This window comes from Ailuropoda melanoleuca, chromosome 6, assembly GCF_002007445.2.
Source record: "Ailuropoda melanoleuca isolate Jingjing chromosome 6, ASM200744v2, whole genome shotgun sequence".
Lineage (NCBI taxonomy): Eukaryota > Metazoa > Chordata > Mammalia > Carnivora > Ursidae > Ailuropoda > Ailuropoda melanoleuca.
The window spans coordinates 101,784,412-101,808,989 of NC_048223.1; the positions used below are offsets into that span (position 1 = coordinate 101,784,412).

General features: G+C 47.7%; 1 protein-coding gene and 1 long non-coding RNA gene across 2 annotated transcripts in view; one reads left to right on the forward strand and one right to left on the reverse strand.

Moving 5' to 3' along the window:
* The first annotated feature begins 725 nt into the window (after positions 1-725).
* Positions 726-16,749, forward strand: SCD (stearoyl-CoA desaturase). Its single transcript, XM_002924272.4, has 6 exons — positions 726-1,153; positions 1,648-1,930; positions 5,769-5,899; positions 7,370-7,575; positions 9,031-9,263; positions 12,633-16,749. The coding sequence occupies exons 1-6, from the start codon at positions 1,127-1,129 to the stop codon at positions 12,830-12,832; spliced, it is 1,080 nt and encodes a 359-aa protein (XP_002924318.1). The 5' UTR covers positions 726-1,126; the 3' UTR covers positions 12,833-16,749.
* Positions 16,750-17,114: 365 nt separating this feature from the next.
* Positions 17,115-24,578, reverse strand: part of LOC105239783 — a 52,651-nt gene continuing 45,187 nt past the window's right edge. The window contains exon 5 of the long non-coding RNA XR_004626234.1: positions 17,115-17,216. This is a non-coding gene — a long non-coding RNA (uncharacterized LOC105239783). The remainder of the gene's footprint in view (positions 17,217-24,578) is intronic.

Genomic DNA, 24,578 nt, shown 5'->3' on the forward strand with positions numbered 1-24,578 from the left:
TGCTGGGCGCGCCCAGTGGCACAACGCCGTGCGCGCGTGCAGGTCCACACACGCGCACACACACGTGGATGTGCGTGCGTGTGCCGACCGCCGGCCCGCGGGCCCCGAGACCCGCGAGCTGCGAGGGCTCGGGTTAGCGCGGCGAGGTCGGTGGGCGGAGCGGGGCCATTGTTCCGCAGCGGCCCCCGGCCCCGCGCCTGCTGGGGAGCCAGGCGGGACCCCGGCGGCCCCCTCGGCTCCGGACCCCGGCTCCGAAGCCACGTCTGCCCTCCCACGCGTCTCTGGGAGCGGGAAGGCGGCAGCGAGCCGCGCGACGTGCTCGGGCCCGGGGCTTCCCCGCTGTTGCCGGGGAGACTTCCCTCGGGCCCATCCGGCCGCCGAGTGGGAGGGGGCAGTCCCGGGCGGGTGACGACCCCCCGCTCCCCACTCCCGGCCCCGGTCCTCTCCCGCGCGCGGAGGGAAAGCGCCCGAGCGCCTCCGAGGCCGCGGGATGCCGGGCACAGGCCCAGCGGCCGGTGGAAGCGGAGCCGAGAAGGAGAAAGAGAGAGGAGGGGGAGCGAGAGGCTCGCGGCAGAGGGAACAGCAGATTGCGCCGAGCCAATGGCAACGGCTGGACGAGGTGGCACCAAATTCCCTTCGGCCAATGACGCGCCAGATTCTACAGAAGCCCATTAGCATTTCCCCAGGGGCAGGGGTAGAGGCTGGGGCTGCGGCTGCGGAGCCGCGGTGTGTCTGCAGCATCCTGTTTGTGCGTCTCCAGCCCGCAGCACGCCTCAGCTCTGTCTCCTCCCCTCTCCCGCCCAGGCGGGTCTCCCACGGCGAGCCGACTCCGCGCACTTTGCCCCTTGTTGGCAGCGAATAAAAGGGGTCTGAGGAAATACGGGACTCGGTCATCCACTGCCGCCTCTAGCCTTTAAATCCCCAGCCTGGGTAGATCCAGGTGCTGCAGATCGGAGCCCGACCCCGATCCAGCGCGCACCGCGCAGAGGAGGTTCCGAGAGCAGCGCCGCGGGTCACTGCGCACAAGCCGGCTCGGTAACCGAAGTCTACCCTGGGTGCGGGCTGTCCCGAAGTGCTCTCTGCAGTCTCAGCCGCGGGCAAGTGATCCCAGCGTCAGAGAGCCCAGATGCCGGCCCACTTGCTGCAAGAGGAGGTGAGCTCCAAGCAATTGCCCCAGACCGCGGGTTCGCAGGCGTTGGGTGGACGAGCGCGTTGAGATCTCCGCGGACTATTAGCCATCTTTTGCGAGTTGTACTGCTTTCGGTTTGTTGGGAATGTGGATTGTAATTTGAGGACTTTGTTCCCCAACTTTTGTTTCTTAAGGTTTAAAGAAAAACCCAGTCGTACTTTTACGTCTGTATGCACGCGGGTTTTCCTTTGTGTGTTCTTAGGGGTGTGAGTGTTTTACTCCTCCTTCTTACTGCACCTTCACCTGGAGGTTCCACCACCCTCCACAACCTATCTGCACAGTTCCTGGGAACTTTCCTCCCTTCCATCAGGGGTAGATGGGCTCTCAGTTACCGCGGGCTTTGGGGGCAGGGTCTGTGTCTGTCCTCCACCCTTCCCCCAGCTTGACTGGAGAGTGAGGTGGCCAGGGCTACTGCACGTGTCCTCTCCTCTCCTGACTCTGCTTCCTCTCCCCTCCAGATCTCTAGCTCCTACACAACCACCACCACCATCACAGCGCCTCCCTCCAGGATCCTGCAGAATGGAGGAGGCAACTTGGAGAAGACTTCTCTATACCTGGAAGAAGACATCCGCCCTGAAATGAAAGATGACATCTATGACCCAAGCTACAAGGATCCGGAGGGCCCAAAGCCCAAGGTTGTGTATGTTTGGAGAAACATCATCCTTATGTCTCTGCTACACTTGGGCGCCCTGTATGGGATCATGTTGATTCCCACCTGCAAGATCTACACCTGTCTCTGGGGTAAGAGATTCCCTTGTGCTTCTGAGCCAGTACCCCCGGTTCTCCCTACTCCTTTAATAAGGTAGGATCTAGCATAGAGCAGAGGCAACAGCTCTTCCAGGCCCAGTTTTCCCAGCCACGTCTCTTGGTGACCTGACAGTGGTGGGCTGCAAATGGAGCCTAGGGGGATCAGGATGCAGGAGTGACAGTTCTGGGGATCCTTCAGTGTGGGTGTTGGGCAGGGAGTCCTGAGACCATGTGCCACAGGCCTTGAAGTGAGTAGACCTGTGCCAGAGAGTCAGCTTTCCCTGTTTCAAGTCGTTTGCTTGGCTGCCTGTCCCAGCCCCGCCAACCACAAAAGAATCAAGGCCATGACCTGGGAGGCATGGGAACATGCGACTGGAGCAGCAGCTTTAGGGGGGATACGCTGAGCACAGTTATAGCAAGAGAGACTGCCCAGGACAAGAGTTAGCAAAAGAGGAAGGAACAGAGAAGAGGTTATCCACAAAATTCTTTTGCCCTGGTCCTTGGCCCAGTCAGGCTCCTTTGTTAAACAGATGGACGAAGAAGGCTCCTGTATAACCCAGGTTACACAGATGTGTTACTCTGTGACTCCATGTAAGTCTCCAGGGAACTATATATGCCACCAAATGAACGAACATGTTCTGGGAATGAAATGAGGTTGAGGAAGCATTTCCTATTCCCATCTAGCCTGCTCCAGCCCGTCTCCTAATGTCATGAAGTTCCCCCCGCCCCTTGCCAGGCACAGCAAGGCCAGGCCAGAGAAGAGAGCCCTGAGCAGCCCCAGCCTCGAGGCTGCTGCAGTGAGGGAGACAGTTTCCAGTTTGTCCCTAACCTGCCTTTAGCTCAGCTCTTTCGGGGATGCCTGGGTAAGGGCTGGTGGCAGGGCCCTGCCCCCTGGACACACACATGTGCTTTGCAGGCATTTTCACCTCCACTGCCCAAAGCCTGACTTGGGAAGGGGAAAGGGGGAGCAGAGAGCTCCAGTATCCCAGGGGCTCCGCGTTGGCCCTCTCTGAGGATGCTAAGCCAGGATTCCCCTCCAAATAACCACTTTAGGGTTTCCAGAGCAGTCTTGGGTATGGGGTGCTTGCCGACAGCTGCATTCTTGGAGGACAGTTGTGTGGAAGGGCTGGTAGGCCAAGCTGTGGCTGGTTGTCCCAGGACCTCTTTCGTCTAAAGGCGGTAGGGAAATCCTCTCAGTGCCACAGACAGAGAAATGCGGCTGGGTAGATCCCTTCCCTTTAGGATCTCAATTTTTCCAGGTACGTTTTTTTGGATTAGGAAGGTAGTTCTCCTTAGAGTATGTGTGTGCGGTTGCTGGAGCTGGCCGGGCTCAGGAAATCAGTTCATCTGCAGACCGGGAAGGGCTCTTGTATTTGGGAGGGGAGGGGGATGCATGTTCTCTGCCCTTCCGAGAAGCCAGCACAACTTCAGCTGTAGCGGGCGAGGTCAAGAGGAGGGACAGGGACCCCCCCCAAGGGAGACCCTGGATTCCTCTCTCCACCCCTTCTCCCCAGTAAAGGAGTCTTCACAAGAAGTTTTTGTCACCTACAAGCCCCTTCCGGCCTCAGGACGCCCTGTAGGCCTTGTGAAGCCCAGAGCTTGGCCACACTGCCTCTGATCGCTCCTCACCCTTGGCTGCTAGGGCAGGGGGCAGAGGGCGATCCCCAAACCTAGGCTGCACCTGCTAGCTTTTTGGTGCCCGGCCTGTGGCTGTGTACCATGCCTTGGACAGAGAAACATGGCCCAGGGGGACTGGATGGTGACTTTTTTTCCTATTCCTGGGCCATGTGGTGGATGACTTAGCAAACAGAATGACCAGCTGGATGAAGGGAAATCGGAACTTGTCTGTGTTAAGGAACAAGTGGGGCGAGGGGAGGGTCAGAGGTCCACCTTCAGAGTTTAGGAGCTTGGCTTCACTTTTCTTGTTTTATCCCTAAGGACAGTGTTAAATTAGCGACTGGTTGTGATTCCAATATTTCTCATGACTCTGAACAATTTTGAGAGCCTCTCAGAAGAGCCCTTAGGGGGAGGGCTGAAGAGAGATCTCTGACAACACTGAGGGCCAAGGGGTAAAACTTCTCAAGTCTCTTTCTTAGAGCCAAAACTAGGAGACTTTACTTAGGCCGACAGTTTGGACATTAATAGAGATGTGAATCTCCAGCTGGCTTGAGGTCTTCTATTAGATAGGCTTTAGAGGTTGATAGAAAAAGGCACCAGAGTGCATGGGCTCTTTTCCCAATGCCCCTGGTAACCCTAGGATCTTATGTGCTTTCTGAGTCAACTTGCCAGGTTCCTCTGTGGCATGAAACAAATCTAGGAGCTTCCTTGGTTCTGAGCTGAGTGCTTCTGCTTTCATGCCCAAAGCCATTTTTCTTCCTCCTTCGTGTTTGGGGGGCTGTGGCTCAACTGTCACTTTTCCAGGTGCAGCTGCAGGCAGATACTATATCTGGAAAGAAGTCAGCACATGGCTTAAGGCCAACAAATCACCTGAGGCCCTAATGCCAGCTCAGAGGGACTATGGGTAGAACTTTCCCTGGGACAGACTCTGGCTCCATGGTTTTCCCAATCCTGGAGGAGGAATAAGAGAGCGCGGAGGAAGATAGGGTTAGGGGAGGGGGGGGCGTGTTTAGGAAACTGGTATCTATGGCTGGAGAAGAACACAGGACAATTTGTGACAATGTGCAGTGTCTCTGACTGCAACTAAGTTCTGTGGCCACTGAAGATCCATTGTTTCTAGCTGCTTCCCTAGGAATGAAACATTGTCAACAGTCATCGCTCTACCAAGGCCTCAGGCTCTGCCTGCTAGAGCCAACAGAGGAGGACGGGTATACCCAGAAACCCACTTCCCAGTTAGAGACTATATCTCTGTATCATTGAGAGATTAGATCCTGCAGGCCTCCAGGAAAGGTGAGGCAGGACAGTGTTGGGGTGTTTCACCGAACCCTTGGAAGATATCCCGCCACTCTCTAGAATTAGCCTTGCCAGAAGGAAAATGGGCTGACCGAGGCGTGGGCAAAGGAGACACGCAGGAACCATGTGCGTATCTTGGGGAGGTGGACGGGACAGCAGGAACAAAGAGTGCTTGTTGACAGAAAACTTGGTTTTAAACCATGGCTACATCTCTTGCCAGCCATGTGACCATAGATAAACACTTAACCTCTCAGTGTGTATTCCTTCGACTGCAAAGTGAGGATATTAAACCCCATTCAAGGTATTCAGTGAATCAGAGAAGATAAACTCCTTGGCAATGCTTAAGATACTGTGCAGATATGACTTAGGTACAGGGCAGATTTTCCCCTGATAGCACTGCACTGCCTGCTAGAATATTTAAATGCTCTCGTACAATTGGTGAATAGCCATAGTTCCGAACCCTGTGAGTGTCCCCAGGAGCCCAGGGTCCCTTGAATTGGTCAGTGCTCAGACCATACTAGCATTCAAATAGTTTAATACCACCCTTGCTTATGGGTCCTGAACTTTGCAGGAGTAGTCTGTGGTCCTTAAAACTTTGGAAAAGTTTAGCTGAAGGTCAAAGGAGATAGGACCGGGGACAATGTTCCTCATGACGGAGAACGACAAGTAGCTGGGTGAGAAGAGCCCTCTTCTCTGCCCAGCCTCTCTCAAGTGCCTGAGACTCAGCTAATTCCAGAGGATGGGAGGTGATGGTATTTTTCAAGGGGTAAAAGTGAAGGGACAGAGGAGACCAAGGCATCCCCGGAGTTCAGGGTGAAACAAATCCTCACCCAAAGCCTGAAGAACACACAGACTCAGCTGGGAGAACATGATGTGAATGCCTTCCCGGAGCAGTGACTACCCACATTGGCTTCTCTGGCAGGATTCTTCTACTACCTGATCAGTGCTGTGGGCATAACGGCAGGAGCTCACCGCCTGTGGAGTCACCGGACTTACAAAGCTCGGCTGCCGCTGAGGCTCTTCCTGATCATTGCCAACACGATGGCATTCCAGGTGAGAAGCTGGCTTTGCTCGGCTCCTTGCCTCTCCGCTCTTCTGTGGTCCGGGGGCAGAATGGAGAAGCTCAGTGCCGACAGAGGAGCCACACCTAGACCGCACTTGACTTTCCTCTCCCCTTAGGTCCCCTCAAGTGCAGCCCCAGTCCCTAAGTCCACACTGGAAAAGGGCGGTAGGAGATACATAGGTAACAGTCTCAGTGTCATGGGATGGCTTTTTTGATCCTGAGGTCCCTCTGTTATCACACCAGTCTTGGCCGTTGTGGTCCTTTATTGTAAGGGGTCACGGTGCGTAACCCAAGCGCTGACCCTGGTTTCCTGGGCAGAGGCTGGACGATAAATTCACTATTTCAGGTGAAAAGCTTAGGATTCCACCACAACAGGATTGAGGTTGATGTTTCATAGACTCTTGAACTCTGTGTTCTGAGGTATAAGAGCAAATAGTTCTATAGCACTATGTGCCTGACTATTCTAAGCCCTTGACATAAATTACCTCATTAAATCCTCACAACAATCTTAGAAGGTAGGTACTATGACCCCCATTTTACACATGGGGAAATGGCGTCACTGAGAAGTTAGGTAGACCGACATTATGGTCTTGTCTCGGGCTGCCAGGCTGGCTAAGTCAAGTATGGAGTTTTGTTGAGGCAGAAAGTTACAGCAGAGATAGAATGCAGGGAATTGGGAGAAGAGAACTCCTGGTTATTAAGGGATAGCAAGACACAAAAGTTGGTCTGTGGTGTGGGCATAGCTGGGAGCAAGAGGAAAAAGGAAAGAAATCAAATTGATCCCCTTCTTCGTGGCAGTGTCCCAGGTACGTGGCACAGGCACATAATCCTCTCTGTCACAGCACTTTACGCCTTGAGGGCTCCTGATGTTGTCATTGTGGGGCAAAGGAAGAGATTTGGCACCTCCTTCAAGGGATTAAAAGAATCCCAAAGGAGCCCAGAGGTCATTTGGAAATGTGGTCAAGATCCCAATTTCTGTGCCTGGCCATGATCAATATGCAAGGCACCAGAGTGGGGCTCCCTGAGGCTTCGTCCACCAGCCAGGACCTGGGACGCAAGGCTGCCCGGCTCGGGTTCTCTGTACCCAGGGGTCTGGCACCCCATGACGACCTTTTCCAACATTTGTTCTTGCTTGAAGAATGGCACTGTGCTTTTCTAATGACACTCTGAGCCCTGTATGATCTCCTCCTTCAGCTCCTCCTCCATTCTGCCCACTGTATAACCTTCAAGAAGCTCGTCCTACCCATGTGCCCTGGGACTTTAAATTGCTTTTCCATTTAGCTTCGTGGCAAGTTGGGGGAGCAGAGGGAGCAACAGCATGACTCCTTTGGTACCCTGACTCCGGGGTATTTTGTGAGGTTGGGCTGAGAGCCAGGGGCTCTGGGAGTTGCCTATCCATTGGAATTCCCCTAAGAGGGTATCTCCGGCCGGGCCTACATTCCTCTTCTCTGTCCTTCCAGAACGACGTGTATGAATGGGCCCGAGATCACCGTGCCCACCACAAGTTTTCAGAAACAGATGCTGATCCTCACAACTCCCGGCGTGGCTTTTTCTTCTCTCACGTGGGTTGGCTGCTTGTACGCAAACACCCAGCCGTCAAAGAGAAGGGTGGTTTGCTAGACTTGTCTGACCTAAAAGCTGAGAAGCTGGTGATGTTCCAGAGAAGGTGAGTGAAGCAATCACAGAGCTGGGCAACTAGTGTTTGGGAAACCCCCTTTTTTCTCCTAGAGCTTATAAACTTAAGCTGAGAAATTTACTGGGTTTGTATGTTCCAAATTAAATTTAAAACCCTAATATTTAATAGCCCACAGGTCTGTGGCCGTGGACTATTGTTCTTCCTCTCAGAGCTCTCTTAATTAAACCGATTAGATTCAACAAATACTTATTGACCTAGGACAGACACAGTTACAAAGACAAATGTGTCACAATCCTTACCTTCAAGGAGTTTGTAGCCTATTGGGAGGCAGAGGGAAAACCAAGGATCTGAATAACTATGATACGTGGTGAGATATTTTCTTTACCAATGAGAGGCACAAAGGAAAGGGAGATAGTGTAGTGGGGGACATCGGGGAAGGGTTTACAAAGAAGGGAGCTTTAGAATCCACTGATGGATAGAGATTTTCACAGGTGTGTGTGGGGAGGGAGAGTACAAACAGAAAGAGCATGAAAGCATGTTCCAGCAACAAAGGCCTCTTGCTTGAAGTGTAGGGTGTGGTCGAAGTAAGGCCAGAAAGAGGCTGATGCTATTCTTGTAGAGCCTTAAAAGCAGATTGAGGATTTAATTCAATAGGCAGTGCCAAACCATTACAAGTTTTTTGAGCAGGAATGTGGCATAACTGGAGGTGTGCTTTAGAAAGGTCACTCTGAGGATGGTTGAAAAAAACCATTGAGTCAAGGAGGTGAGAAGCAGGGACACAAGTTAGGAGCTAACGGGGATCGGTGCTAGGGAAGCAGCAGCAGGAACCAGAAATTTGATGCAGGGAATACTAATGATATAAGAGTATGAGCCTTAGCTGCTGAAGAGAAGCAGGAAATCCGTTCCCTAGGAATGTCACTGGCATGGTCTACACTTGAGACAGTGAAGAATGGCATGGGGCCTCCAGAGGGCCTGTGCACATCAAGGACACTCTGCCTCTCTGAGGAAGAAGAGGAACGATTTAGGGGTGGCTAGCAGGACCTGGGGGCAAGGCACGAACCCTAGACTCTGCTAAAACATGGACAGGAAAGAGAAAGGAGCCTAAAGGCAGAATGGAAAAATAGCCTGGGAAGGAGAACTCCGTTTATGAGTTGGTAATCTGGACCTCACCTATTTTACCAAGATGGTATTATGCTATAGTCAGAAAGAACAATGGATCCAGAGGCTTGAGACAAACCCAATCCTTGCTCCACCGGTTCCTGCCGGTATGATCCTAGAAAAGTCAATTAACCCCTATTTACCTCATTTTCTAAAAACTGAGACATTCTCAGAAGATTTCCCCACCTCATTGCCTCCTGCTCTGCCTTGGGCTACATGGTACTCAAGTAGAAGGAAAGAGACAGACCCACCAGTGGCAGAGGAAAATCAGGCGGGTCCACAAGCCCTCCTTTCTCCTTTGACGCGGCGTCTGGTCTCTCAATGTAGGTACTACAAACCCGGCATCCTGCTGATGTGCTTCATCCTGCCCACCCTGGTGCCCTGGTACTTCTGGGGTGAGACTTTTCAACATAGCTTGTACGTCGCCACTCTCTTGCGTTACGCCATTGTGCTCAATGCCACGTGGCTGGTGAACAGTGCTGCCCACCTCTACGGATATCGGCCTTATGACAAGAACATTAACCCCCGAGAGAATATCCTGGTTTCCCTGGGCGCTGCAGGTAAGTCGACAGTCCCCAGCAGGACCCTTTCTAGTGGTCTGCGGGGTCGGGTATTAGGCCAGGAGCCAGAAAAACCAGATGAACCTGTCTTAGGACTTCTTTCTGTCAGGTTTTCACTACAAAACTAAGGAATACTAGATAAGAAAAATGTGGAGTTGGGCAACAGGAAAGAGTAAAAAGCAACAGTCCATTTAATGTCAGGTTCCAGAACCTTCGCAAATGCTATGTATGATAAACCCCTTTGGGTGTTCCTTTTTCCGGTCACCTCTTGGGCCAGACTGCAAGTCTTGCTCGGGGCAGGGAATGCATACATGGGACCACAGGATCATCTGGGTGGGCAGCGAGCCTAGGGTTTTATATTTAAATGTGCTGTATAGGCGCACCTGGGTGGTGCAGTTGGTTAGGGGTCCAACTCTTGGTTTCGGCTGGGGTCATGACCTTGGGGTTGTAAGACCCAGCCCCATGTCGGGCTCCGAGCTCACTGAGGAGTCTGCTTGGGATTCTCTCTCCCTCTCTATCTGCCCTTCCCCACTGTGCTCGTGCTCTCTCTCTCTGTCTCAAAAAAAAGAAATCTTAGGGGCACCAGGTGGCTCAGTCGTTAAGTGGCTGCCTTCGGCTCAGGGCTGATCCCAGGGTTGGGATCAAGCCCCGCAGCAGGCTCCCTGCNGGCTGATCCCAGGGTCCGCTGGGAGCCTGCTGCTTCCTCTCCCACTCCCCCTGCTGTGTTCCCTCTCTCGTTGGCTGTCTCTCTGTCAAATAAATAAACAAAATCTTAAAAAAAAAAAAAAAGAAGAAGAAAGAAAGAATCTTAAATCTTAAAAAAAGAAATAAAGAAACATGCTATATAAAATGTAGAATATGGGCGCTTGCGTGGCTCGGTCACTGGGATCAAGCCCCTTTCTCAGCAGGGAGTCTGGTTCTCACTCTGCCTGCCGCTCCCCCTGTTTGTGCTATCTCTCTCTGACAAATAAATAAATCTTAAGAAAAAAAAATAAAACTTCCTTCTTAAAAAAAAAATAAAGTAAAATGTAGAATAAATCCTTATAATTTAATTCAGTCAACTTCTGTTTTCTCTTCTTGCTACATTCAGGTAGGCCATATTTGAAGTGTATGCCATTCCCTATTGCTTGGTGGTGCCAATAGAAGGACATCAAAGCACTTGTTTGTGGTCCTTAAGACCACCTATCAGTCTTATCTCTTGTCCTTTCATTTTCTCTCTCCCGCTTCTGTTGGGTGCTAGGAGCAGCCTTTCCCCACAACATGGCTTACAGAACCACCAGTAAAGGGGTTAGTTTGCTCACAAGTACCGGCTCACTGATCTAATGCTGACTATTCATGAATTTATTTCTATCATTCCAGTCCCACTAGCCAGAGCCTAAGACAACAGTCTTCTACCATCTGTCTCCATTCTTTTTCTGTCACTGTTTTCAACTAAATATAGACCTTGACCAAGGCCTGGAATTTATTTTCTTTAAGCAGACCCCCGGGGCCTCTTTCTCACCAGTGATCAAAGCCATTGGTCATCCAGTATATCTAGGCAATCTCACTGGTGCACACACATCTGCACACCACGGCCTAACCTTTGCTCTCTTTCTTTAAAATCTTCCTTTAGATTCTCAACCCCAGTCATCTCTACTATCTGGACTAAGGCATTCTTTCCTCTCTTTTGCACTTTCTTGCATCTCACCTTCTACCATTGTGCCTGTTCTTACTTTGAACCGTGTTTGAAATCAGTCACCTCTGCTATGTAAGTCAGATTTTCATAGAAATGGAAGTTTCTGGAATGAGATTTGTCCTGGGTTGCCAAAGGGTCTATAGTGAGCTTCCCCAATTCCAGCCTCTCTATGAGCATCAGTTCAGAATGGCAGCCAACGTCTTACCTCATCTCAGTTACCATTCATCTCTGCTACCTGTTGCTCTCCTCCCTTATCACCTCCACCTTTGTTCTCCTGTAGTATGTTTCTCTGCCATTCTAATCTCTTTCTTGAGTTACCTGCCCCACTGTCACATGCTCATTTTCTCTCTGCCAGAGCTGACCTCCTCCCTTGAGCCTTTCTTGGGCTCTATCTTGCTGCCCCAGTTGCAAAGTCCTGTCCTTCTTCCATCCATGGACCTTCCTCTTTTTTCTCTCTCGGCTCTGTGTATCTGATTCTGTTTTAAATCTGATAAGTAGAGGCCTGGTTCGTGCTTCTGTGGAGCCTTGGTACAAAGCCACTTATGGAAATTAGTAATCCTGTCAGTACCTTTGGCCTTGTGGTTATTCCAACCTCCTACTCAGTTCACACTGAATAATCAGATGTCACAGGGAGAGGACATACCTTGACTTGCCCAGGATGGTGTCATTTACTCTGTAGGACTTCCTTCATTTGCTTGTTATTAATATCATTACTACTCTCCTGGGGTTCTTTTATCTTCAAAGGGCTCACCGTGCTCTTTTATTAGCTATTCTTGATCCAGCTTTCCCCCAGCTTTAGAAGGGTCAGTATTGTTAATTGTTGAATACGATCCAGAAAGAAAAGTCCTGCCAAGGGTTGGAGGACTTGCTGTCTGTGGAGTTTCCAAAGCTTTACCTCTTACTGAAATTCTCCTGACACCAGAATGTCTTTGTTTTCCCTCAATCCAGCAAAGTGAACTGCCCCTCTCAGAACCTCAGAGGTTAGAGGGGAATATCTAAGCATTTTTATTCTTACTCCCTCAGAGAAATTCTGTATAATTATCATTCCCCCCCCCCCCCCACACACACACACACATCAGGGTCGAAGCTCAAAGAACCAGAAGCTGGAGCAGTCCATTCCTAACCAGTAGTGGCTGGGGAACGCGGGACCCGGCGCTGGGCCCTTTTTCTCCTGACTTTGGGCTGTTACTGCCCAGTTCTATCAGTACCATCCTCCTTTAGAGGTGGTATGAGTGCAGTGGTGAAGGTGTGCTCCCCCGCTCATCGTTTTAAGAAGTGTGGCCACAGTCCTTCATTCGGGACTCCCTCCTCTCCCTACCCTGACACGTGCACGTACACCCCAAGAGCCTGTAGGGTCTCACATCAATACTTAGTGAGCTTGCCCACCTGAAATCCATCCTCAGCCCATAGCCATTTCACTCTAGTAGGCTTATCCTCTGGGAGGAATCGCTGGTCCTCCTCTGACACAGGCTCCTAGAAAGGCTTGGTGGCCAGGTCTCCCCAGTTATTTCTTAAGATGCCTCCAAGGTGATCCCTCTGGTTCAGAGTCGAAGAGACTGGACTCGCTCATCTGTTCAACGGCAGCAAGTTTCTGCTAGGTTTGAGGTCTCCTGTTAGGTACCCATCGTGCTGAGACCAAGAAGACTGCAGTGCACCGCGCCACTCCGTAACTCTTGTCCTTGCTTTTGTTCCAGGGGAGGGCTTCCACAACTACCACCACACCTTCCCCTATGACTACTCTGCCAGCGAGTACCGCTGGCACATCAACTTCACCACCTTCTTTATCGATTGCATGGCTGCCCTCGGTCTGGCTTACGACCGGAAGAAAGTATCCAAGGCTGCCGTCTTGGCCAGGATTAAAAGAACTGGAGACGGAAGCTACAAGAGTGGCTGAGTTTTGGGTCCCTTGGTTCCTTTTCCAGAAGCCGGCCGGGCAGAGGTTTAATGTTCTGTTTGTTAACTACTGAATAACGCTACCAGGATGCTAAAGATGATGATGCTAACCCATTTCAGTACAGAATTCGTTTAAAACTGAAAGCCAACGACTCTGCCTTCGTGATGCTGAGCTGAGATTCTTATTTCTTCTCTTATCTTCTCTCTCTTCTAGTCCACTGTCCTTTGCTTTGTTCTTATCACCTTCTTTTCTCTCCTCGCTCATTGCCTCCCAGGCAAGTAGCTGGTCATTCATTGGTGGGTGTCCAGCTTCCAAAGCCTAGACAACCTTTCTGTAGTCCAAAATTAGTGGTCTTTGCCCCACGTAAGTCTTTCCTTGAGCTGTCCTGAGCTTTACAGTGGGTGGCTTACGCTAAAGGTATGAGAACATACCTTCTCGGAAGGCCCCTGTTAATTATCTTCAGCTCAGGCTTTTGCAAGTTGGAATGGAAAATAACTTTATTTGGCAGAAAGCTACTAAAGCAGGTAAACTGTCAGGGGAGAGAGTTAGCGTGCATGTTATGATCGAGAAGTAAAGATGGGGTGAGGTGGGAAACAAGGCAAGAAGCTCCTGCTGTGATTGGACATAGGGTTGCTTGCCTAGTGAGGACTTGGAGCCCCACCAGACAGCATGCCTCCTTTCTCTCCTGACTCGGACTAGGGAATGGCCATAGAGCCTAGCAATGCTAGAACACAAAAGCAAATCTCAATGTCCCAATGCAGGTTAGGTTGGGGATAAAGAAGCAGCATTTAGTTTGTAGTAAAAGTGGTCTCTGCTGGGGAAGGATTTTTTTTTTCTTTAATAACAGGAAGATTTCTTATTCCATATGACAAAAAATCTTGAGGTTGGTTGTTTCCAGAATTGGTGAATCTAGCAGATCATGGAATCATCAAAATTCTTTCATCTTTCTGCTCTGCCATCTTCGGGCCATTAGTCAGTTTTCATCATGGTAGTAAGGCGGCTGAAGCATTTCCAGACTTCCAGAAAAGGAACATGTTTGTGGCCTAGTGGTGAGCATAACTGTCTTCCAAAAAAGGAAGGATTTTAAGAGGTGGAGTTGGGTCCAACATCAAAATATATATACATACACACTCTGCTTGGAACATTAAAGTAATTCACTTAGGGTATTTCCCTCTGAAAGAGGGATGCTTGAAGAAGAGGAGAAATTAGGTAGGTTGTCTACTCTCCTCTCACTGCTGGACAGGAGATGGAGAGGTTCAGGGCCGGATCTGTTGGCAGTTCCTAAGAGATAACTTTACAAAAGAAGGGCTCTGAGAACACATTGCCAGGGGATTCAGAAGGTTACTACTGAGTAAGTCATTGGGTGTCCTGATTTGGAAGCTGGTTATACAAACAAGTTAAATGTTAGGTTCATCCATTAATTCCAGTTTCTCCTTGGAATGAGTACAAACTACAGGACTTCTCCCCGCAGTGTCGAACCATCTCTCTCATTCCTTCTCAGTTAACTTTTCGGTAAAGTATAGGACTGCCTGGGGGGGGGGGGCGAGGTAGGAATCTCTTTAACTACCGTGGGTTTTGATTCCTGGCTCTACCCTATCTGTCCATTTTCTCCTACCGGTTCTGTCTCCTCCCTGATGTTTTCTTCTCTCTCTGGACAGGAAACCTCCTTTGTATGTGTTCAGAGGTAGTGATGTTACTGCTCTCCAGGCAGCTCCCTCTCCTGCAGACAGAATGTTCAGGGTCACTGAACCACTGTTTCTCTTTATAAAGTTGAGTTAGCTGCCACTTTCACTTGACCTCCAGAGTCTCTCCACCTACACCCCTGTGCTCTCCTGCCACACTGATGGCTCAAGAGGAGGCTGGCAAGCCTTACTAGAAACATCCGTGGCTCAGGCATGCTCTCATGAGGCACAGCCAGGCTAAAGGCTTATATTGTGCCAGGGAGCCAGCCTTGTGGAGCAAAAAAAGGGCTGGTTTCTAGCCTCCTCTGTCTGGATCAGAACACAAGAGCAGGCTAGATGCCCCCGGCTCGCTCAGTAAGCCTGCCCAGCCCGAGTCCGTGCTCCCAGCGGACAGTGCAATGCTTGTAGAAGGAGGAGGGAGCGTAGTCCTCAGTGGGAAGCACAAGAAGCAAAGGAAAGTTCCAAAGTGCCTCAAGCAAAAGGAGGCCCTGTTCCCTGGAGCCAGGGTGTATTGCAAAGCCCAGACTTGGGATCTGAGATGCCATGAACTTTGCTGAACAGCATCTCTGTTCAGCAGACTAACCAGCATTCCCCACCACACAGCCTAGGGCAAACGGTAGTGTAGAAGAGGTCTGAAGAAAGTGTCAGTGTTTTGAGAACCTTGGACTACCCCGTGTCTGTACCTCAGTCATCAATGCAAAAGCCTGGCTTTACTCTATGAAAGATTGGAAGTGTACAATACCAAATGTTCTGTGTGCTGTTGAGTCCCAAGGGTGGAAGGGAAGAGGGCCTTTCTTCCTGTATTAATTGAATAGACAGAGGCTACAGGGGTTCCCTGGACTAAAGGCATCCTCATCTTTTGAGCTGATCCTCTCAGTAGAAAGACTCTAATGGAAGATCACTGTAGTTCAGATCTGCTGACTTGTGGACTTATCCCTTGGAAATGCCTATTGGGTAATTTTAATTCCACAGGTTATCAGATGCCTGCTTTATAACTTTGGACCAAAAACCAGTTTATCTTTCTATTCTAGTCATGTCCCAGGGATCTGATCCATACCATGACCCTACACAAGGCTGGACAGGGTCCTCAGGCTGAGGCCCCTCCATATATAAGAATGTGGAGGTGGAGGGGTGTCTGCTGAGTGAGGAACACTTTCTTCAAGATTCTAAAGCTGAGTTCAATTGACACATTAATGATCCAGAAACTCAAGTCTGAATTTCTAACAGTCCTCGCTTTGTGGGTGTGCTGACAACTTATTTGGGTGCCTTACATCTTTTCTAATCAGTGTTGCATATGAGCCTGCTCTCTCACTCCCTCCTCGCTCCCTCCGTGGAGTTCCTTTGCACCTGAAACCCTACAGAAGTGGCTGGTAGAAAAGGGGGCCTGGCTGGAGAATTATCAGTATAGCTATTCGCAGGATTCCCTTCTGGGCTTCATTTTGGAAACTTTTCTTAGGGCTGTTTTTATTAAGTGCCCACATTTGATGGAGGGTGGAAGTAATTTGAATGTATTTGATTTATAATATTTTTTAGATTAAAAGATGGTTGTAGCATTTAAAATGGAAACTTTTTCTCCTCGGTTTGCTAATATCCTGAGTGTATTCTCTGTAAGTATAGCTCAAATGGGTCAGCGTGAAAGGTTAAAGAAAGCAAGATGTCCATGTTACGCGGGTGGTTAAGGCCAGGGCCTCTCCTACCACTGTGCCACTGACTTGCTATGTGACCCTGGGCAAGTCACTTAACTATAATGTGCCTCAGTTTTCCTTCTGTTAAAATGGGATAATAATACTGACCTACCTCACAGGGCAGTTTTGAGGCGTGACTGATGCTTTTTATAAAGCATTTTGGGATCCTTCAGCAGAGGAATTCTTTTAAGTCCTGAGTATTTTTATAGTAGCAGTATCCACCATGAACTTGTGTCTACCATGAACCATGTGTCCCAGATGCTATCATTAATCGATATGATTCTCTCTGAGAGATTGAATAAATCCATTGGATAAGTGGTGGATAACTAGCCAGACAAAATTTGAGAATGCATAAACTCATTGCCATGGAAACAATACACAGGATACCTTTTCCTTGATTGGGTGGGATTTTTTTCCCCTTTTATGTGGGATAGTAGTTATTTGTGACCTAAGAATAATTTTGGAATAATTTCTATTAATATCAACTCTGAAGCTTAGTTGTACTGATCTGAAATTGTGTTTGTTCATAATAAAAGTGAAGTGAATCTGACTGCACTGTGTCTGGGTGATTTTTGGCTGCAATTCAAAGTTTCCTGGAACTTATCTCTATGGTCTACCATACTGTCTATGCCCTGTTACTGTACCTTTAAGAGTAAAAAAGAAGTAGATGCTACACTGGTTGACTCATACCCCAGTAACCTGCCCTGCCTAAGGGTGACTTTAGGTTAAACGCAGCCTTGGCAGCAGGAAACCAGGAGTCTGCTGCCATGAAGTCAAACACATTTACCGCAGTTGGCGCTTTGGCCCTGGGGAAATGCCAGGTGTCTGGTGTGTCACATGGTCACATGGACCCAAGACAGACGCAGAGAGGAAGAGAACAGCAGGAGAGGCACTCTCTGGGCAAACAGATCTTTACCTTGCAATCCAGGCTGGGCAGTCTAGGTCATTCATCCAAAGAAATGTGAAGAAATGTGGTCCCTCCTGGGAATTAAGTGGCTTCCTGAAAATGCTGATTAACTGCAGCAGGAAGAAAGGAAAAACAATCCAAGGGAAGGTTTGTAAACTCCCAGAATAAAGAGGGCTCCGTGATCTTAAGGTGGAAAAGCCTTTAGCCTTTACCACTTACCTGAGAATCCTCATGTAGAAAAGACAACGTGGACTTTTTACAGTTTGAAGAAGCTCCATCTTCCAGTAGGAGCCACCTTGACAATGCCTAGGCTTCTAAGAGTTCCCCAGAACCAGCTCCCTTTGCTTGCTAACGTAGGTTGCCCTCACCTTGGACGAGAAGCAAGATTCGGAGTAATTCTGAGCATGCAAAGTCAAGTCTATATTCACTGAGGCCTTGTCAGACCTTAGTGACTTGAGTGGATAGTGGCATTCTCTTCACCAGTATCTGCCTTTCTACCCCTTTCTCTCTATTTTGTTTAAAATGTTCAGGCTGGACTATTTTTTCCCTTGCTCCATAACTGCACTTTTCCTTCTAAGTGTCAGCCTTGTTTCCCATTAACTGGCATCCTATTGAAACAATTTATCCTCACTAAGTTCTGCTACTTTCTTTTCCTTTCCTCCTCTCTGCTGCCTGGCTGTCCTGATTAAACCTGCTTTTCTGCTTCCTCCAGGCAGTTTGTATTTTGTATATTTGCTATTTCACTCTGTGGCAGTTTCCTGATTCCTATCTGCAAAAGTTCCAAGAAGGAGAAAGGGGAGAGCTCTTAGAACTTGATCAGTATGTTCAGTTGAATTCAAGATTGAGAGAGAAAAGGAACATGCAATGAACTTCCCTGTAAGGGTGAGCTGTATAATAAGAGCTCCCGGGGCTGGCGGGGGCGGGGGGTGGTGGTGGTGGCAGGTAATGGACTCTTTTTCTTGACGTGTTTTTTATGGTGAGGTAGAAAGAGGTAAAGTCTCTATTTAATAACCAAGGTTTAACCATGGGACAAAAGATAAAATAATTTAAGATACTAATGGAGAAGAGCATAGAAATATGATTCCTGATGCCCAATGGCCACCAGTTTTCTCCCTCTTCCCTTAAGGAAGAACCAAGATCATCCCTAAAAGTATCTGCCAGGGCAGAAAAAGAAAGAAAAGGCATCCAGATTGGAAAGTAAGAAGTAAATCCATATCTGTATGCAAATGACATGATTTTATGTGTAAGAAAATCCTAAAGAATCCACACAGAAAAAACTATTATAGCTAATAAATTCAGCAAGGTTGCAGAATACACAAAAATCAATTGTATTTCTATAAACTAGAAATGAATAATACACAAATGAAATTAAGAAAAGAATTCCACTTACAACAGCATCAAAAAGAATAAGATAAGTAGAAATAAATCTAGCAAAAGAAGCCCATAAAAATGGTACATTGTTAACTTCAAAATATCATTGAAAGAAATTAAAGAAGGGGTGTCTGGCTGGCTCAGTCAGTAAACCATGTGACTCTTCATCTCGGGTTTGTGAGTTCAAGCTCCATGTTGGGTTTAGAGATTACTTAAAATCTTAGAGGTGCCTGGGGGGCTCATTCCTTTAACGTCTGCCTTCAGCTCAGGTCATGATCCCAGGTTCCTGGGATCTAGCCCCTGCGTGGGGGTCCTGGGATTGAGCCCTGCATGGGGCTCCTTGCTCAGCAGGGAGCCTGCTTCTTCCTCTCCCTGCCCCCCTTGTGCTTTCTCTCTCTCTCAAATAAATAAATAAAATGTTCAATAATAATAAATAAATAAAATCTTAAAAAAGAAAGAAATTAAGGAAGACCTAAATAAATGGAAAGAAATCTCATGTTCATGAATTGGAAGATGGACGTTGGTAATACTCTCCAAATTTATCTACAGATTCAACGCAATTCTTATCAAAATTCCAATTGCCTTTTTTAACAGACATTGGCAAGCTGATCCTAAAATTTATACGGAAATTCAAATGACCCAGAATAGTCAAAACAAACTTGAAAAAGAAGTACACATTGGAGGGCTCATTTCCTGACTTCAAAATTACTTCAAAGGCCCAGTAATCAAGACAGTGTAATACCAGCATAAGGACAGATATATACGTTAATAGAGCAGAATTGAGAATATAGAAATAAACCCATATATTTGTAGTCAATTGACTTTGGACAAAGATGCTTAGACAATTCAGTGAAGGAAGAACAGTTTTTTCAACAACTGGTGTTGGGACACCTGGATATCCACATGCAAAAGAATGTGGTTGGCCCACTACCTCACATCGTATATAAATATTAACTCAAAATGGGTCAGCTAAAACTATGAGACTCTTAAGAGAAAACAAAGGTGTGAATCTCTATAACCTTGGGTTAGGCAATAGTTTCTTAGACACAATACCAAAAGCCTAAGCAACAAAAGAAAAAAAAAATAAATTGGACTTCATCAAAATTTAAAAATTTGTGCTTCAAAAGATACTATCAAGAAAGTAAAGAGATGGGGCACCTGGGTGGCTAAGTCAGTTAGGCATCTGCCTTTGACCCAGGTCATGATCCCAGGGTCGTGGGATAAGTGGGGAGCCTGCTTCTCCCTCTCCCTCTGCAGCTCCCCCTGCTTGTGCTCTCTCTCTCCCTCTTGCTCTGTCAAATAAATTTAAAAAAAAAAAAGAAAGAAAGAAAAGAAAGTAAAAAGACAACCCACAGAATGAGAAGAAATATTTGTAAATCTATATCTGATAAGAGACTGGCACCCAGAATATAAAAGGAACTCTTACAGGGGCACCTGGCTAGCTCTGTCAGTAGAACATGTGACTTGATTTCCAGGTTGTGAGTTCAAGCCCCAAGTTGGGTGTAGAACTTACTTTAAAAAAAAAAAAAAGAGGAACAACTTAACGATAAAAAAGACAACACACTTTTAAAATAAGCAAAGTGTTTGAACAGATATTTCTCCAAATCAGATACACAAATGACCAATAAGCGCATGAAAAGAGGCTCAGTATTAGCTCTCAAGGAAATGCCAATCAGAACCACAATGAGAAACCATTCACATTCACTAGGATGGCTCTAATGAAAAGACAGTAAGTGTTGATGAGGATGTAGAGAAAGTGGAACCCTCATTTATTGCTGGGGAGGAATCTAAAATTATGTGGCTACTTTGGAAAACAGTTTAGCAGTTCCTCAAAAGGTTAAATAAAACATAGTTACCATATGATCCAGCAATTTTATGCTTAGGTATATACCCAAGGGAACTGAAAACATGCCCACACAAAAACTTGTACATGAAAGTGCATGGCAGCATTATATACTATACAATAGCTAGAAACACCCCAATGCTCATCAAGAGATGAATGAGCACAATGTGGTATAGCCATATTATGGGATAGTATTGAGGCACAAAAAAAANAAAAAAAAAAAAAAAAAAAAAAAAAAAAGAATTACTGATGCCTCTATAACATGGGTAAACTTTGAAAACATTCTAAGGGAAAGAAGCCAGACACAAAAGACCATGTACTATATGGTTCCGTTTATGTGAAATGCAGCACAGGCAAATCCAGATACAAAAACAGACTGGTGGTTGCCAGGGGTTAGGGGTAGAAATGAGGCGTGGGTTTTGGTGGGCGGGGTGGGGGTTTGGGGGGGGCATGATGAAATGATCTAAAGTTAGATTGTGATGGTGGCTGCACAACTCTGTGACTATTGCTAAAAACCACTGAATCATACACTTAAAGGGCAATTTTTATGGTCTATAAATTATATCTCAATAAAAAAAAGCATGTGAAAAAATTACCAGTTTTAATGTTTTTACCATTAATTGTAAATAGCTGAGATTCAAACTCCTGTATAATCAAAAGAAGCAGTCAGTATTTTCTTAATTGTACAGTGATGTGTTCTCTGTTCTCAAACTGCAAGGAGACAGAGACACCAGTCACATGAGAAAAGGCATATGCTACAAACTAAAGAGTCTAGGATGATATTCTTGATAAACCAAAGTCCTTGGAAAAATCCACATACCATGTACCATATTCTACATTAGTTAAAGGGGTTGAGGCCAGAGCATAAATACAAATCTAACAACATTTTGATGCAGGAAATCCAAATTCTGAGTCCATGAGACCTAGGCACGCAACGATACAACAACATTTACCATATCGCCAGGCATCGCGCTGAATGCTTGATAACGCATTACCTCCCTGTATCGGAAGTAGGCACTATTATTACCCCAGTTTTACTGATGAGGTCATTGAATTCACTTGGGGAGAAGTTAAGCTGTGAGAGTGAGTGGTGGTGCTGTGATCCAGCTCCAGAATCATCGTTATTAATTACTCTCTGTTGGGTGTGGAGTTGATGACAAACCAAAGCCCAAGAGCGTTAAGTCTCATATATGCAAGTATACGCCCTGTGATATTCAGTTAGACTCAGAGACAAGCCTGGTTGTAATGGCAGGGAGCTCAGTTTATGCAAAGTCAAACTGCAGATGTGTCTTCTGTTCCGGAAGAACCCCACTCATTTCACCTCATGACCCATTTCAACCACACCTGAGTTAAGCTTGCCTCTCAAATGGTAGAAATATTTGCGACATTTCCTCTCTACTTTTCCAAACCATACTCCACCCTCCTATCGGGTTTTGAGATCCTTAAGGGCATCTTCTTTTAGAATATCTCCTGCTCCTAAACAATCAGCGGTTGATAAAATTACTGAAAGACCACATGTCTTGTGTTAAATTCTGCCTCTACCACAAACTGTTGACATGTCACAGGGAGTGGGAGCCATATTCTGTGACCTGTAGTTAACTTTGTGTGCTGCGGGCGGGCAGGCAAAGTGCTGATTCTTGTATACCAACTTTGGGGCAAATACCACAGGCCTTAATTGCAGGCTCCAGGGAGCTGAGATTCTATACTGGGGTTGCTGGAGGCAAAGCCCCCCCCCCCACCTTTTCAGGACCAGTCCTGGCCCTCCCCTGCCTGCTCCACCCAGGCCACAGAGAGCTCACAAAGGCCAAGTGTCTGCTGTGCTGACTCATAGTGGTTCTCCATCCAGGCTAGGACAGTCTCAGGGGGGCCAGGGGCCCTCTCCCTCCTGGCCATTTCCCACAGGAGCCGTGAGTAGCCAGGACCATGTCAAGCTTTAAAACACTGTGCGACGAGAAGAAAATGAAAGTGAAAGGTGGGGGAGGGTGCCAAATTGCTCATGAACAGTCCCAGTCCTTTCTTAGGGAATTCTGGACAGCAGTAAGGATTCACCCTGTAGTCTTTTTGTTTGTTGGTTTTATATGCATATATTTTTTAATTGAAATAAAATTCCCATGCCATTAAATTAACCATTTTAAAGGAAAAAATTCAGTGGCATTTAGCCCATTCACCATGTTGTGCAACCACCACCTCTAACTAGTTCCAAAACATTTTCATCACCGCAAAAGAAGACTTTGTACTTGTTAACCAGTCACTCTCCATCCCCTCCCTACCCCACCCCCAATCCTGGCAGCTACCAATCTGCTTTCTATGGCTATTACTTTACCTATTCAGGATATTTCATATAAAGGGAATCCTGCCGAATGGGACCTTCTGCGTCTGGCTTCCTTCTTTTAGCATAGTGCTTCCGGGGTTCATGCACACTGTAGCCTGTATTGGAACCTCATCTCTCTTTACTGCTAAATAATATTCCATTGTACATAAACAGCACAACTGGTTTCTCTGTCTGTTGAGGAACGTTTGAGTTGTTTCCACCTTTTGGCTATTAAGTACTGGAGTACCTGCTTTCCATTCATTTGTGTATATACCTAGGAGTGGAGTTGCCAGGCCTTAGGGCAATTCTGTGTTTAACTTTTTGTGGAACCACCGAACTGTTTTCCACAGTGACTGCAGCATTTGACATTTCCACAAACAATGTGTGAGGGTCACCCTTTATTCTTAACATGTACCCATCTGTTCCTCTCCTCTTCCCTACTTTCCACAAAGCCAGTCCCCACAGACTTCCCTTTCCCCTAGATTGGGGGCGAGAAAAGTTGCACCTCTACTGGAAAGTGTTCATCGGGGGACACTGAGCAACAAGGAACCTCCCTTGCCTGAAGCTATGCCCCTACTCTTGTCTTTTCCACAAATAGGACACTGACCAGGAACAGGCAAGGACAAGCTCCCATCTCCCTGAGACACACCCACTACAGCCATTTCGGTTACTCCATAAAACCACCCTCTGCGCCCTCCAACACCTCCATCCTCTCACAGAACATTCCATTAAACCCTCTTAAACAGTCAAAGCTGAGTGCAGAAAGGAAACATCTCTGTGTGGAAGCTGCCAGCCCTGGCTCAGACCTGCGGGCCGGTCTAAACTCTCAGCTCAAGCTTAAGATCTCCGAAGACACGGCCCCTCGCCTCGTCCTGCCCAGCCCCCTCTGCTAAAGAGCCTGCCTGTCTGGGCCTGGCTGGTAGCAGACATGAATGGAGAGGGAGAGCCTCCCTCTCCACCCCCCTCCCACCCGGGTTACTGCCGGTCACAGAGCTATTTACATTTACAACAGCCCAACAGCGCCTGATCAAGCCGGAGCCAATCAGCAGCCCCCAAGCTTGTCTGACTCCGTCTGCTCCAATCAGGAGGTGCTATCCTTACAGCCTCTCTCCCTTTGAATTGCAGGCCGGCTGTCGCCTCTTTTAGGGAGGGGAGCCTGACTCACCGCTCTGCTCTTCTAGACCTCAGTTTGCCATTCTCAGGAATGGGGAAAAATGCCAAACTACCGTTCAGTTGGCAAGACATCTTACACTATAGAACTCGGGGAGAGTTTTACATAGGAATGACGGACACTGTTCCTTACCGGCGCAGATCCAGCGCTTCTCTGCTACAAAGAGGCGGAAATAAGAGATTTTAACCCTCCTCACTCCCAGCCCCTATCTAACCCCGGCCCTCCTTATGGGCTCTTAAATCCGCGGCTTGCCTTTGAGGTGGTGTGAACCCTCGCTAACCAGGACGGGCCTCGTAGGCAGAGCTAGTTTGATCTGCAATAGTGCAAACACCTGCCATGTATGAGCAGGGAGCAAAGACTCAGAAAACAGACTGAAGACTGGGTAGTCACAGGATAAAGCAGAAGCGCGAACGCGTTGGGAGACAGTTCATGGCTGATGTAATCCGAGCATAAAGAGGAGTGGGAGAGTGGGAAGGGTGGAAAGGAGGACTAGAAATCCGGTCCAAAGTTTAGGCTTGCTTCCGTAAGCGATATAGGGAGCCATCAGGTATTTTCAAGCAGGAGAGGAAAATAATCTCCGTGTTTCCGAAAGTTAACTGGCGGTAACCTAAAGAGCAGATCAAAGGAGGACCAGATTAGGGGTTGGAAGATTAGTTAGCAGGTCATGGAACCTAAAAACCAGGATAGTCATAGTAGAAATGGATAGGAAGGGCACAGACTGAGAGGCATTTTGAAGTCAAAACTATAGCACTTAATTGATTGGGAATGTGAAATGA

What these genes read in the sequence shown, in the direction of transcription:
- SCD (XM_002924272.4), top strand. Translation starts at nt 1,127, where the DNA reads ATGCCGGCCCACTTGCTGCAAGAGGAG. An exon ending in CCAACACGATGGCATTCCAG is followed by an intron (nt 5,900 to 7,369) that starts GTGAGAAGCTGG and finishes CTGTCCTTCCAG; the next exon opens with AACGACGTGTATGAATGGGC. An exon ending in CTGGTGATGTTCCAGAGAAG is followed by an intron (nt 7,576 to 9,030) that starts GTGAGTGAAGCA and finishes CTCTCAATGTAG; the next exon opens with GTACTACAAACCCGGCATCC.